Source organism: Artemia franciscana, chromosome 20 (genome assembly GCF_032884065.1).
Source record: "Artemia franciscana chromosome 20, ASM3288406v1, whole genome shotgun sequence".
In the NCBI taxonomy this organism is placed as follows: domain Eukaryota; kingdom Metazoa; phylum Arthropoda; class Branchiopoda; order Anostraca; family Artemiidae; genus Artemia; species Artemia franciscana.
The window spans coordinates 20,117,809-20,131,736 of record NC_088882.1 but is presented as its reverse complement, the minus strand read 5'-3'; the positions used below and the strand labels follow the sequence as shown (position 1 = coordinate 20,131,736).

The 13,928-nt window shown below is 35.3% G+C and overlaps 1 protein-coding gene across 1 annotated transcript in view; it reads right to left on the bottom strand.

Moving 5' to 3' along the window:
* The window catches only part of LOC136039873 (fringe glycosyltransferase-like), a 62,073-nt gene that overhangs the window by 42,834 nt on the left and 5,311 nt on the right, over positions 1-13,928 (bottom strand). The window contains exon 2 of the mRNA XM_065723823.1: positions 1,346-1,394. Coding sequence (XP_065579895.1) covers positions 1,346-1,394 — 49 coding nt within the window. The remainder of the gene's footprint in view (positions 1-1,345; positions 1,395-13,928) is intronic.

Below are 13,928 nucleotides of genomic sequence, written 5' to 3'. Positions count from 1 at the left end.
TTAAAACTTCAGGTTTGAACAACTAATGAAGAAACATGAGGAAAATAGGGATTGCTCCCACTGTGGATAGCTCAGGGGGGAAACGGTAAAAATGGAAGGTGAAAGTATTTAATCTTTCCCTGTGATTTACATTCAGATGTACGGAGGGGGAATAAAAGTCAACAGGTTTTGTTATTAGCTTCTCTGGAACGATTCTAAGCGCTCAATTCAAAGTAAATCTTAAATACTCAATACTATTTTTCTATTTATTCTGCCGTTTTTAATTTTTTCCTTTTGGCGAGAGTAAAATGAAACTGCATGTCATCACGGCCGGATCTAGAGCAAAATCTTGGGGGGGGGGGCAAATGTGACAAAGGATTGAAAAAAATGAAAAACAGGAAAAAAACTAGAAAATAATAGCACTAGAAAAATCTTGGGGGTCTGAGAAACCCCCACACCCAGCCCCGTGGATCCGCATGTACACATCATCAAAACTCAAAGGGAAAAGTAAGAGGGACTGGAATGATTGGAATCAAGAAAAAAAATAAATCTATTAGCTTGAAATTTACAAGAAAATGACAAAAAAAACTCTTGAAGGAAGAACATGAAGATAGAAACAAATATTGCTGCACCAAGAAAGTGTAAAGAACTGACTGACTTTTATAGTATCGGAACATGATGCATTTTTTTTAAATGATTTGATTCGGAGTTATTTGCTAAAATTAACATGAATCATAACTGAAGTAAAATAAGAGGGCAACTGAATCATTAAGAATCTACATTGACTAGGTTCACGTGACAATTTTTGTGAGATTTTAACATTAAAGCAGCTCATTGACTTTAAACTTTCTATGTTAGTGTGAAAACTCGCAGAAAAAAGAATTTACGTAACAAGGGACTTCAGCCATTAAGAAACCAATGTTACTTTGCTAACCAATCGTGAATATCTTTCATTTCATAATTGCCTAAATATAATCAAACATAGCAATTCATTGATTTGCAAATAATTCGCTGAATAAGCGAATTAAAAATATGGACAAGAGTAACATAATTTCGACTGCCACAACTCATGCTGTAATAAGTATTTTTCAATGTTAAGAGTTTCGAAACTACAAAGCAACTTCATTTTTGAACGGGAGGGGGGATAACAGCTGACATATACTAAAATATCTCTGTCTTTATAGTAGGATTTATAATAGAATATACAAATTAGAAAGATTACAGTGAAATCATTTTTCACGTAATCTTACACTTAATTTCATAAAGGGAGGGGAAGGGGCTCGGTAATGACTGAAAAATGCTATTTGAATAAATTTTCTAGACCAAGAATATCCTAAATAATAAACTAGAGATAAAACATATTTACTAGTTTTCTCAGAATATTCAGGATCGTCCGAATCAGTGAAAAACCAAACCTAAAAGTAAAAAAGAATATTAGAAAACAAACGCTTAGAGAATGTTGATTTTATAAACAGACAGGTTTTACTCTTAAGAAGTGGTTTTTCTTTTGAGGGGGGAGGGGGTTGAAAGTGTCCTATGGGACTAACAGTCGAAGTCTTGTAAGAAATCCTGAAAAAAGGTGTATGCTCCTTATACATAAAAGATATAAGATGCGATCTTTTAAGGATAAAATCATCCTGGTAATGTTAAGAAAAATCGTTTAGAATTAACCGTTACTATGGACAGTTCACAAAGTAAATAATAACGGCTACTGCAGTATGATAATGAAGCACCAGCTATTACGGGAGAGTTCAATGGGTCTTCCCGTTGAGGTAGTGCACTTGAAGCGTCAAAAAGCGCGTATTGAGGCATATAATTTCCAATTTTTCTTGGAATATCGTCTAAACCAATATAAAGAGGGATCTATCCACCAAACTTCCTATATTTTCAGGAATATATTTGGACTGTACACGCAATCAAATGGCCCCAAAATAGTTTTTTTTACGGAAGTAAAGAGCGAAGTTGAAACTTAAAGCCGAAAAAAATTATTGCTTCGTCAATTATGCAAGATATGTCTACCAAACTAGCTTAACAGGCTCTTTTTTTTAATATTGTGGAATCCCAAGAACTGGCAACTTAATTGAAAACGCAAAACTGACCTAAAAAACTGGATGGTCTCGTAAAAGAAAGTTCATTCATTAGCCTACAAAAATACAAGACAAGTTTATATAATAGTTATCATTCCCGAATGATGTTTAAATAAAAAAATTGTCGCACAATAGTTTTGTTTTGAACACTTTTAAACTTTCGGTTACTACGGGTTATGGTTCGCTCTTTATTTGGTTGCAGCTATTGATACAGCCATGATATGGCTGTCACTTGAAAGACAAATCCCTTACTGCACAAATATTTTATTCTTGTGCGAGATACACGAATACGTGTAAGCACTAATGCTTACCAGTGCAGATGTGGATGGGGTTAGGGGAATTGCTCAAGAACAAGATTTTCCCCATTATTCCATTGCAAAGTCTAAAGCTTATTACCTGAAGATCAGTTATTGCAGTACACCGCTCCCATCTAAGAATTTGGTCAACGGGAAAACACTTTCCAGTTAACCTTTCCACGGGAAAATATCGTTTCGAAGCGTTGTTATGCAAAAGTGAAAGTGGTTGGCTTAGGGGGCGACTACCCCCTCACTTATATTTTTTTTTCGTTTCAGCATCGTCCTTTGCTTTGATTAATAAAAAAAACGTTTTCATAAAAGAACAGCAGAGTGGAACCGCAAATCTCTCAATTTTCAGCACATCTTAGATATACAATACAGTTATGAAAACTCCTATCTATCTTGCCCATGAGAAACTTACGGTACTAGCTCTGAACTTGGTGCCTGCTAGATCGTACTACAACACCATAGGCGGGAACGCAATTTTGTTTTGTTTGTCCGATTGCTCCGATCTTTTAGATTCACACTGCCAGTTTCCTATCTCCAGCCGTTCGCATCGCTACCGCGCACTGTGTCCCAAAAATAAATCGAGTTTTCATAACTATATTGAATATCTAAGCTGTGATTTTCAGTTTGAAACCTAGCGCACATTTAACATTCCAGTCGGCCATTCTTGTGGTGTCGGTTTAATTGGTTGAGTTAAATGAACACACGCACACAGGATAAAGAGCGGACCAAATTCTTTAAGGCTGCTGAATAAGATGAACTCTGACCTCCTCTGAGATCGTTAACGATTGTACTACTTTCTTAGTTCTAAGATATCTTCTGACATATACTTAGAAATTGTCAGTTCCGAAATTGGCAAGATTCAATAAATATTGACTAATTTAAGGCAGGACAAATCGGTAAAAAATGAATCTGTGATACAAGACACAATATATATTTCAGTGCATGCATTATGGAAATTATCCTAAAAGGCATTTCGACATAAGAAGAGTTGCCATGATTGAAAGGCCTTTGAATAAAGGCATCTCACAGAGCCCCAAGAATTGCTTAAATACGAATTTACGACTGCTAAATGGACCCTGGTTTCAAATTTTTTGTCTTATTAGGCCATAAAAGCCTTTGAGCCATCCACCGCAACTTGTTTATCCGGTGAACAGAAGTCCGGCTAATGGTTTAACAACTATGTGACTAGCCAATATTGCCACTTATCAGGTCTCTTATCTGACTCAGATAAAAGCACAATATTATTGAGTTAGAACATAAAGCATCAATAAATTATAGGCTCTATTTATCAAAATATATACACCAGGTTTATTATGCACATATGTAACACATTTATACAAACATTATACATATATATATATATATATATATATATATATATATATATATATATATATATATATATATATATATAATCCCTTGTGTTGGGTTGTTGCCTCTGAATTATTTGTCTTTATTGTTTCTATTGTTTGGTAAATGACGACTTATACTTATTGACGACATGACTGCCTGTCCATGGATTATTCTTTATGGTTGATTGTGTATGGCTATGCTGTTTGACCTATGTGATTGTATGGATGACTAGGGTTAAGGCCTCATTCAAGTGCTGGTCTATATTAATCACTAATTTAGGGAAACAGTATTCCTTTTCTCCTTCTGTCTGTTTTTTTTTATGTGTTTGTGCTGTTGCATTGGTGATTTCTCTTTTCATAATATATATATATATATATATATATATATATATATATATATATATATATATATATATATATATATATATATATATATATATATAAATATATATATATATATATATATATATATATATACATATATATATAAAGATCCGTACCCATATTTTATTCGATAAAATATCCATTTTTTAACAAATATCCTTTCTGTTGCAGGACATGAAAGGTGAACCTTTGGATGATCGACGAAAAATGTCTTGCACCAATTAGCAGAAGGTATTCTCCCTGGAGACCTCTTTTGCGACAAAATCATACCAGAGTGTACAAATTCAGTTTCAAAAACTTGTTCCATTGTCGCAACTTATTTTGCGACCTATTTTGGACGAATGTCTCCAAAATAGTTGTGGACTTCTGTTATAAAGCCACAGGGGGGAACTTATTCAGGCTGGAAAAAGAGGAAAATAATGCTGCAGTGAGGGACTCAGTAGGATGCAACCCTAGGAAATCAGTGCATAGACGCAGCCAAGAACTTGGAATGACAAGGGAGTGCAAGGACATGCAAGGAATGCAAGGACAGAAGAAAAAATTGCTGCAGTAAGGAACTCAGTAGGACACAGCCCTAGAAAATCAGTGCGTAGACACAGCCAAGAACTCAGAATGACAAGGGAGTCACTGTGGCGTGTCCTCACGTTTAATTGGACAGTGTAGTCCCTCACTGTGGCAATGTTTTCTTCTTTCCTTGCACTCTCTTTCCTGCCTGAAAAAGTTCCCCCTGTGGCTTAGAAAATAAGTCTACTACAGTCCATGCTCACTGGACTTTGTAACCCAACTAACAATCGTGATTTTGGTGGAAAGTTGCGACAATGGAACAAGATTTCGAAACTGAACTTGTACACTCTGGTACTATTTTGTCGCAAAATAGGTCTGAAGGGAGAATATCTTCTGCTGATTGGTCCAAAACATTTTTGGGGCAACTATAGCTGCAAACGATCATCCAAAGGTTCACCTTTCATGTCCTGCAACAGAAAGGATATTTGTTAAAAAATGGATTTTTTATCGAATAAAATATGGGTACGAATTTGGGTCACCCTATATATATATATATATATATATATATATATATATATATATATATATATATATATATATATATATATATATATATATATATATATATATATATATATATATGTGTGGGTGTCTTCGTGTCTGTCTTGACGGCTGGGCAATGGAGAGGCGGGGGGGGGGGGCAAAATATCAGAAAGCACTAAAGAGGGAGGTGAATTTGTGTACTTGTAGAAACAGCCATCGACGCTACATCAAGCCTTTCACTGAGGGCTAGAGTCGTGCAGAACGACTGAACCTGCCCTATTAGTTCTATACTGGATTTTTTGAAGCGGTGCCAGCAACTTTTTCAGAGCACCAGCATGGGGACTGCATCCATATTCAGCGATGGGTCCGAAACAAGACTTGTAAAGTGGCATGATCGAGCTGGGCAGTAGAAGCTTTAGCAGCGAAGAGGGATGCCCCGCTTTTTTGCACAGGATATTCTCAACCAGTCGAGTTGGGCTTCCAAGAGATATTAGCAGAGAAATAGATTCCAAGGAAACGAACCGCATCGACCCCCTTTATAGCTTCATACGTGAAGATGAAGTTGGAAATGTAAACTTTCCAACTCCAGAAATGAAACTTCTTCTGCTTGAACAGTGTAAAAATCTTGCTTCCACAACTAGTTGTCAGGCAAGTTGAAAAGGATCGTCATTAACTGTGACTGCAGCTACTCAAAAAACAACAACGATTAGCATTGCTACAATGGAAATTTATTAAAAAGGGCATACAGCAGCAATGCGTCACTGAATAATTGTTATGTGGAATTAGATTCGTTCTGTACAAGATCATTTCTAGCCATAATTTCTCCTAATATAGGAATATATGAAAAGTATCTGAATTAATATATGAATTGAAAAGTGTACCGTAAACAGAGCCAAAGTGATGCATTTTGCTATATCACGCTATAAGCGGGGGCACATAATTTAGTTAAATGAGAGGAACAAATAGTGCTAAGAGAGATGCATCGTAAGGTTAGAATCAAATTAAAAAAAAAAGAGTAGAACTGGTTTTGAGTCCACAATTCAAAAATTAGAATCAAATAAAAAGAGTAGAACTGGTTCTGAGTCCAAAATTTAAAAGTCCAGATTATCCAGACTCTGGACATGCTCTGAGACATGTTCCAAAGTGTCACTTGTTATCCTTTGACATTATTTTTGAATGTATCTCCAATGCAACTCTCTGTTTAGAAAAGAGACGAAAGTTATGATAGGCTGATAATATTATAGCCTAAACACTGGGAGAATTTGGTGGCGATAAAACCTTACAAATGGCTATTGATTTATTTACATGCGTAAATTATTTCCATTTTTGCAAAGCCCCAACAGTAAAACTTTTCATAATCTACTGAAATAAATTTTAAATTTAAGTCACAAACTATGGGTAATCGCGATAAAATCAGATCTCGAAACAAATCAGCAATTCCAGCCAACAACCATTGGTCGCGAACATTCATTATTTTACAGGTGGATGAACAAGAATACGGGGTCATGTAGAGAATCTCGTGGTTGAAGAATTGGTTCGACAGGGGGTAAACTGCACTCATAACTTAAGACCGAAAAGCCTTAGGACGCTTCGGGGGACAATACTAGATGAATTACAATGGAACTATATGGATTTGTTTGCATAAAATATACAGTACCCACATTTCAAATATTCTAAGACAGAAAAGTTGACACAATCGGACAAGGGGACTAGACTTTATTTCAAGGTGGGTGGGCAACTCTGTTCAATCAAGGGTACTTGTGTCTTATAGCCCCCCACTCAATTTCTGTTGAAAGTGGTGAAGTTTGATTAATGCTAATGAAATAAATAAAACACGATGAAAATATAATACTTTATCAACAAAATTATATAACTACAACCAAGAATTAACGTATCGCGAACATGAGACAATACCCGGTTTTCATGGTCTTTATACAAGACAATATTAGCTTCGGCTCGGTGGGAAACTACATTTTAGCTATATTTTAATTAAATATTTAGTTGGCATTTTAATATAATGGGGACTTCCATGATTCTTTGTTTAGTTTTCATGCTTATAGTGCACAAAACAGAAGTTTTCCAGTGGCACAACTGTATATAGACTAGATTAGCACTTTGTATTGTTCTCCAAGCCTAAATTCAAACCATCATAAGCAAATGTGACTGTTTTTGGGATGAATTTAACACTTTGATGTAAGAAAATTCATCCATCACCAAAAATATCGGCTTTGAAGCTGTGCATACAAAATATGTCATTCGTGTGCACAAAATGTTATTATGTGCTATAAATGTGTGAAAAATTCCATTTGGCTGTGTTACACCAGAATATGGTTGAATTTTCAAACTTAAAAGACAAGAATTACTTTTGACCGCTGTACTGATTTGTCCTCATGTAGCAGACACTAATTGAAAATTGTTTGTCAACCCATCACCCTCTTCAAATAAATAACAGTTAATAATCGATTATAACGTAAGAGGGGGTAAGGGTATTTTGGGTAAGGGGATTCACTTTAGTTTTCCTGCGTAGTTGTCAGGCAAGTCATAGCAATTAAATGGGTACGTATTTTAAAGTGCGGTTAATTACGGACAGAATTATAACGAGGGAGGAGTCTCACAATGGCGTAATTTCACCAAAGTCCTGGGGGAGGGGGACAAATTTGGAGCCAATTTTCCCAAATGAAGTGAAAATTACAGTGAAAACTAAAAAATGGGTCATGTAGTACCATAGAGGAAAAGATATAGTAAAGAAAATTGACCCGTTTCTTGAATTATAAAGGATTTTATCTTAGTCTTGACAGCATATTTGAAGAAACCAAATTTCAGCTGAGGAGGCAAACAGGCGCCTGGGGGCAGTTACCCCCCCCCTATCTCATAGCAAATTACCTCCTTGATGCTTAATTTCCTAAGCACCAACTAGGTGAGCGTATCTCCGTTCATACAACAGAATTTATTTTTTAATCGACAAAGGGGTGACTCAAAACATAAAATGCGCTGTTTTTCTGTTTTTGTTTTTTTTTAATCATAAAGGCGGATTAGAGGAGATTTTAGTTGAAGTATCTGACACAGATTTTCAATTTCTTGAAATTTTAAGTGAAAAGAAAGCGAGAAATGTAAATAATGGGACAAAAGCCAGTAGAATAAAATACATTGACGAGCATTTAGCTTGAAATTCGGTAAGTAATACTCACTTTATTAACTATTCGACGTGGAAAAATACTTTCGAGAATATTCAGTCAAAGCAGTAGTAGCCTACTTTTCAATTCTACAAAATTATGAATGAAAAGTAAAAACCACAAAAGGAACACAAATGATAATAGGGGAAATAATAACGAATGTTTTCTTTTATTTTCCTACATTGAGAAAGTTCTGATTTTCATCAAACGTAACATAGTCGGGAACATCCAACGGATAAATTGGTCCTTACTTTTCGTCCCCACTACCCTTTTCCAATTTTTTGGGGGTAAAATTAACACTGCTTTGCCTTACTTAAAGGGCAGTCGAGGGAATGAACGCAAAGAAACACGCGGCAAATCTTTTGGCTTTGTTCCATCTCATTTAAAAATATGTTTTTTAAATCGCTATCAAAACCATTATAAAATTAATAAAATCAAAGTTTTAAATTACGCTTTAAATATGAAGCATATGTCCTAAAAGAAGCCAGCGCAAAATATACTTTAATATTGTTCAAAAAAGCAATAATAGTTAGCAGTAGGCCTATTTGAGGTTGATTTTATGATTTTAAACTTCGAGTCACAAGATCAAATTTCCTTCTTCAAATCAAAGTACAATAAACATTAAATAATAAAGAAATTAGTCAACTCCTTGGTAACAAAAAACGTACCGCTATTCAAGCAAAACCACCGTGCCAACTCAGAAAAGGGGGAAAGATTTTGACAGACATACAAAAGGCTAACCACACAGCATGTGCCTCAGCGGTTGAATGGGAAGGTCGATAAAAACTTGACTGAATCCAAGGGATTGCACACTGTCTTTCGTAGGTACATGAGAACTTTGTCCCGGACCATCTCCAACCCTGCCTCCTGGACCTTTGAACCCGCTTTTTAAACATCTAAAAATACCTACGGTTTCACGTCCTTGCCTGTGGCAAGACCTCCGAAAATGCAGTGTGCTCAAATTAATAAAATGCAGGGTCCCTTGACTGAACCTCAATTCCTGTCAGACAGACAGGGAACTCCTTATCAAAGTTTTAAATTGCATTTTTCTTTGTTGGCTTCAATGTGAGAGGCAATTGCTGTTTTTTCTTCGAAAGCAATTGATTGACGATCAAATTACTAATGAATAATATTGTTTATTTAATACAACATTCTCATAAAGAAGCGGCAGATGATGAGCGGAAGCAGGCAGGTACACCGGAGGGGGGGGGATAATAGTAGGGTATTGGCTTCCACCAAAATATCAAGGTTTACACTATAGGTGATTTGAGGGTAATTAGAATATTGCTCATTCGACAGCAAATTAGGAGTGTCGATGCCTTTTTCACAGGCCTCCGGGGGAGACATTATACATGCACTCCTAGGTCAAGGGCCACCACTATACCAATAGCCCATACAAAATAAAGGCTTCATATTATGCCTTGCTGAAATTAAATAAACAAGGATTTTCAGTCTGTATTGGACTGTGTCGTTCTAACGCCTCCATTCCAAAGTTCGCACATCTAACTCGCGATTATTTTGGGATTATTCAGGGGGATCCTAAATGATAAAATTAATAACTAAAATATACCCTAGTAAGGTGCTTTCAATCTACCCTAAGGGACTTTCAATGATCAAATTAATCTACCCTAGGTAGAGGCTTTTGACCCCCCCCCCCCTATGAAACCTCCCTTCCTCAAATTAGTAACTAAAATCATTGAAGTCGATAACTAAAATCATGACTTAAGTCATTCAGGTCGATTCATGACTGTACCATATCAAAATACATTAAGTATATACAGCACAAATAGTGTTTGATTCGCCAAAAGTGTCGGTCCAGTATTTCCAAATTTGGTGATTACAAACAGCGGACGTGACAAACCTTGTGGAAATTAGTTATACACAAATTTCAGCAAGTATGCTCGGGGTACCCTAGGTAGGGGCTTTCGACCCACTCCCCCTAGAAACCTCCCTTTCTTATCCCCAGCATTGCATATACTGACAGTTTGCACCATCATAGACTCCTGATCGTTCAGGGACTATTTAGGAAATACTCCCTAAGAACTTATTGTCTTTTGTTCACATCATGGCTTATCTCCCTCTCCTCGTACACTGATTTAAATGCGCTTCACAAGCCAACTAGGTGAATTTCCAAGTATCCGTAAATTTTGCAGCTACAAGAATTTGTTTTGCTCCCTTTTTAAACCCTGGAAATATCATTATGAGCATTTAATAAATAATTTATATCAGTTACTTTAAAATTATTTACTGGTCCTAATCATAGCCTTTGCAAGAAACTATTACCCATCGGTAGAGATCAATGTTCTAAAATGTTGACTGCTTCTATAATTCCACGACCCATGAGGGTTTTATTTTGTCAAAAGGATGAAAAATGTCGAATCATTGAACGCATAGTTTGGTCTGGAATCAAAGACATTTAGTCCTTCTCCAAACAAACTTAAGCAGGAAGATATCTGGCAACACACATCCCTTCCTAATGATAATTTGTGCTACCCTTTCCTGAATGCATTAAAATTAGACACGCCCAATCCGGGTATTCTAAACAAACTTATAGGGCTAAAATTCTCATTTGGCATTTTAATCAAGTTCAAGAATTTTGGCTGGATGTTACTATCTAAACTTTAAAATCAGCGCAAATACCAAACCATGTGAATTTTTTACTACAGGGCTTTTCAAATTCTTTCTTGAAAATTATGAAAAGGTCATTTTTATCTCAAAAGGTAGCAACATATTGGGGACCAAATCTCACCATGAGAATGAAATTGCGGTATTTTCAAAGATGGATAGCTACTTTAAAATAGCCCCCAACGACCTAATTGTCTCTTAGATCCATCCCTGAAAATTTTTGTAGACGACTGAACTGTTGATAAGTCAGTACTAGTCCTTATAAATGATAATTGACCAAAGAGAACCAGAAGAATTACTGTTTTTACTTCCATGTGAATTAGTACAGTTTAATTACATTGGTTTATTTTTTTGGCGTCAACAGTCTCAAACCTATTTAGCCGATCATATTATTCCTCAAGTTTATATCAGAAGATGGCGTGAAACAACCCCGCCTTCTTACACGTTGTTGCATTTTCTGTGGTTGCCATGTCAAATTTTAAGGCAGTCACAGGAGTGCATAACCTAATACGATTTTTTGTAAGGATTTTAAACAGCTCTTAGTTTATCTGTGGATTAAACTTTGATGAAAATCTACAGCTTAATGTTCTTAGATAACTTCGAAGACCACACTGTCTTTCCATGACGAAAATATAACAGTTCAAAATAGGGATGAGGCCTTTTAATAGACAGTGAAACAAATATAAAATTTTGACTAAATATTTCGGACACACATACAGTGTCCATCATCATTAGTAAAACTCACTAAAAAAAAACAGTAAAAACAGAGTTTTACTGCTGATGATGGACACTGTATATGTGTCCGAAATATTCAGTTAAAATTTTATATTTGTTTCATTGTCTATTAAAATGCTTCATTCCTATTTTGAACTGTTATATTTTATCATATGTTCTTGAGGTACTTTACCAAAAACATATTGAGTTTGCAACTTATTAGTACAGCTCGAGACGACAGCTGAGTCTATACAAAAGATTAGCGAACAATTGAATTCCGTACAAGGAAATTTAGGTGCATAAAACTTGGCCAGAGGTCCAAAAAATTTATGAGAAGACGACCGAGACCATTGTTCTTTTGTCTGTTTAATTATATGGCTAAACACAAAATCCACCTCTAAAATATGCCAAGCAAAAAAAGGAGGGACATGTTTCAAAAAAAGAAAAATGGCTTTTAAAAGGTTTGCTAGTTGTCGCATCACAGTCATTCGAAATTAAAAATATAGAAAAATAACGTTTTAAATAAAGTTTTCGGCAATAACATTTGAATTTCTAAAAGAAAAACATCGTCTCCCAGAAGATCCCAGAATGTAAATATCTTGCATTCTATTGTTATCTCAGGCAGAGGTGCCAACTCGAGATCACACCTGCCAAAATAAGAAGATCAATCAGATGTCAGATTTGTATTTTGAAAAAGAACAATCGTTTCAAAAACCTAAAAATTAGACTAGTAATTTCTTAAACAACTTTTCTATAGAAGGAAATCTAAATCATCCCTCGTAAACACTGAAACTGCCCCAGTCTTGCATAGGAAAGGGTTTGACAAAATTTTCCCAATTTGTATCCAAGGTAGATTTGCCATTTACACCAGGGACCTCGCCGAGTTGTTCTGAGATGAGGGTGTAGAAATGAAGAAAAATTGTACAGAAATTATTGTTGCAGATGCAGTTTGTACAACATGTTTTCTGAAAGATTTTCTTTATTTCAGCAAGTCTTTTTTCCTTTTTTTGATAAAAAAAAAATTCCCTTTTTTTATAAAATTCCATTCAAGTCAGCTTGTAGTTAAACTGGAACTATAAGAGGGATACCACAGTCCCTGCCAACAGTCGATCTCATTAACCAGTCCACTGGGCTAACATCAGGGAAAACACAATTTCTAGTGCCGTGACTTCAGTATTTGAGCCAAACTCGTAACGGCATTTTGCACAATGTTGACAACATTTGGTCTTGTCAAGATTTCAGGGGGGGAGGCCCAAAACGATGAAGGTTCCGATAATTTGAGATGGATGGCAATCTAATCCAGGGTAGCTATTTTCCACAGGCTATTGACGTCAACAGCATTTGAAAAAATTGGTACAAAGTGGCATATTCTTAAATAAAAAGGTCATCAGAAAATTTCGATGCAGAATAATAATAAAAAAATTCCTTGCAACGTTTACAATCTTGAATGAAAATTCAAACCGTTATTATTGGTTTACTTTTCAAGAAGATATACTACATATTTTTTAAGTCCCTTTATTTACCGGGTTGTACAGTCCTTTGGAACTATATTACAGTTCTGTGTCGGAACTTTCCCTCTTGAGGATATTCCCAACTTCTATTTTACGTAAACACCTTATGTTGTCTAATTTGGTTGTTTTAGTCTTTTTTTAAGAACTGTGATTGAGCTCAAAATCAAAACAATTATTTAATATATATATATTTAAAGTTACTCTTAGATTACTTGATCTGAAACGGTTGGATAAAAGAACTGAGATGGTAATTTTGATATACAAAATAGAATGCTAACTAAGTGTCAAGACGTCAAATAATGTATTGATTTGGTTTAGACTATTGTTTACGGTATACCTTTTCACATGTTTTTCTTACTTAAGGTTTATATTCCCTGTGCAAGCTTTTGGAATGTTATTTTTGTGCAATTGTTTCAACCCAAGACAACTTTACAATGATTGGACAGCTGAAATTAAATTTTATTAATCGAATTACATTTTAAGATTATTTTACTCTTTTTCTACTAAGAAACACGCTGAATATTGATTGAAAGTCATTGAAAAGGGGAACATTTCCCTGTTTTTTTAAGCAGGTTTTTGATAATCCTCTAAGAAAAAGTAATACTATAGTTCTGACTCAATAAATCGATCTAACACTAGTAATTCCAAGTACATAAGTTCCGTGCCCTTTCGGCACAAGTTACAGCAGTTGGCTTGCTGCAAATGAACACAAGCCTTAAGACTTGGGCTGAAGTGACGCAAAGATTGTATT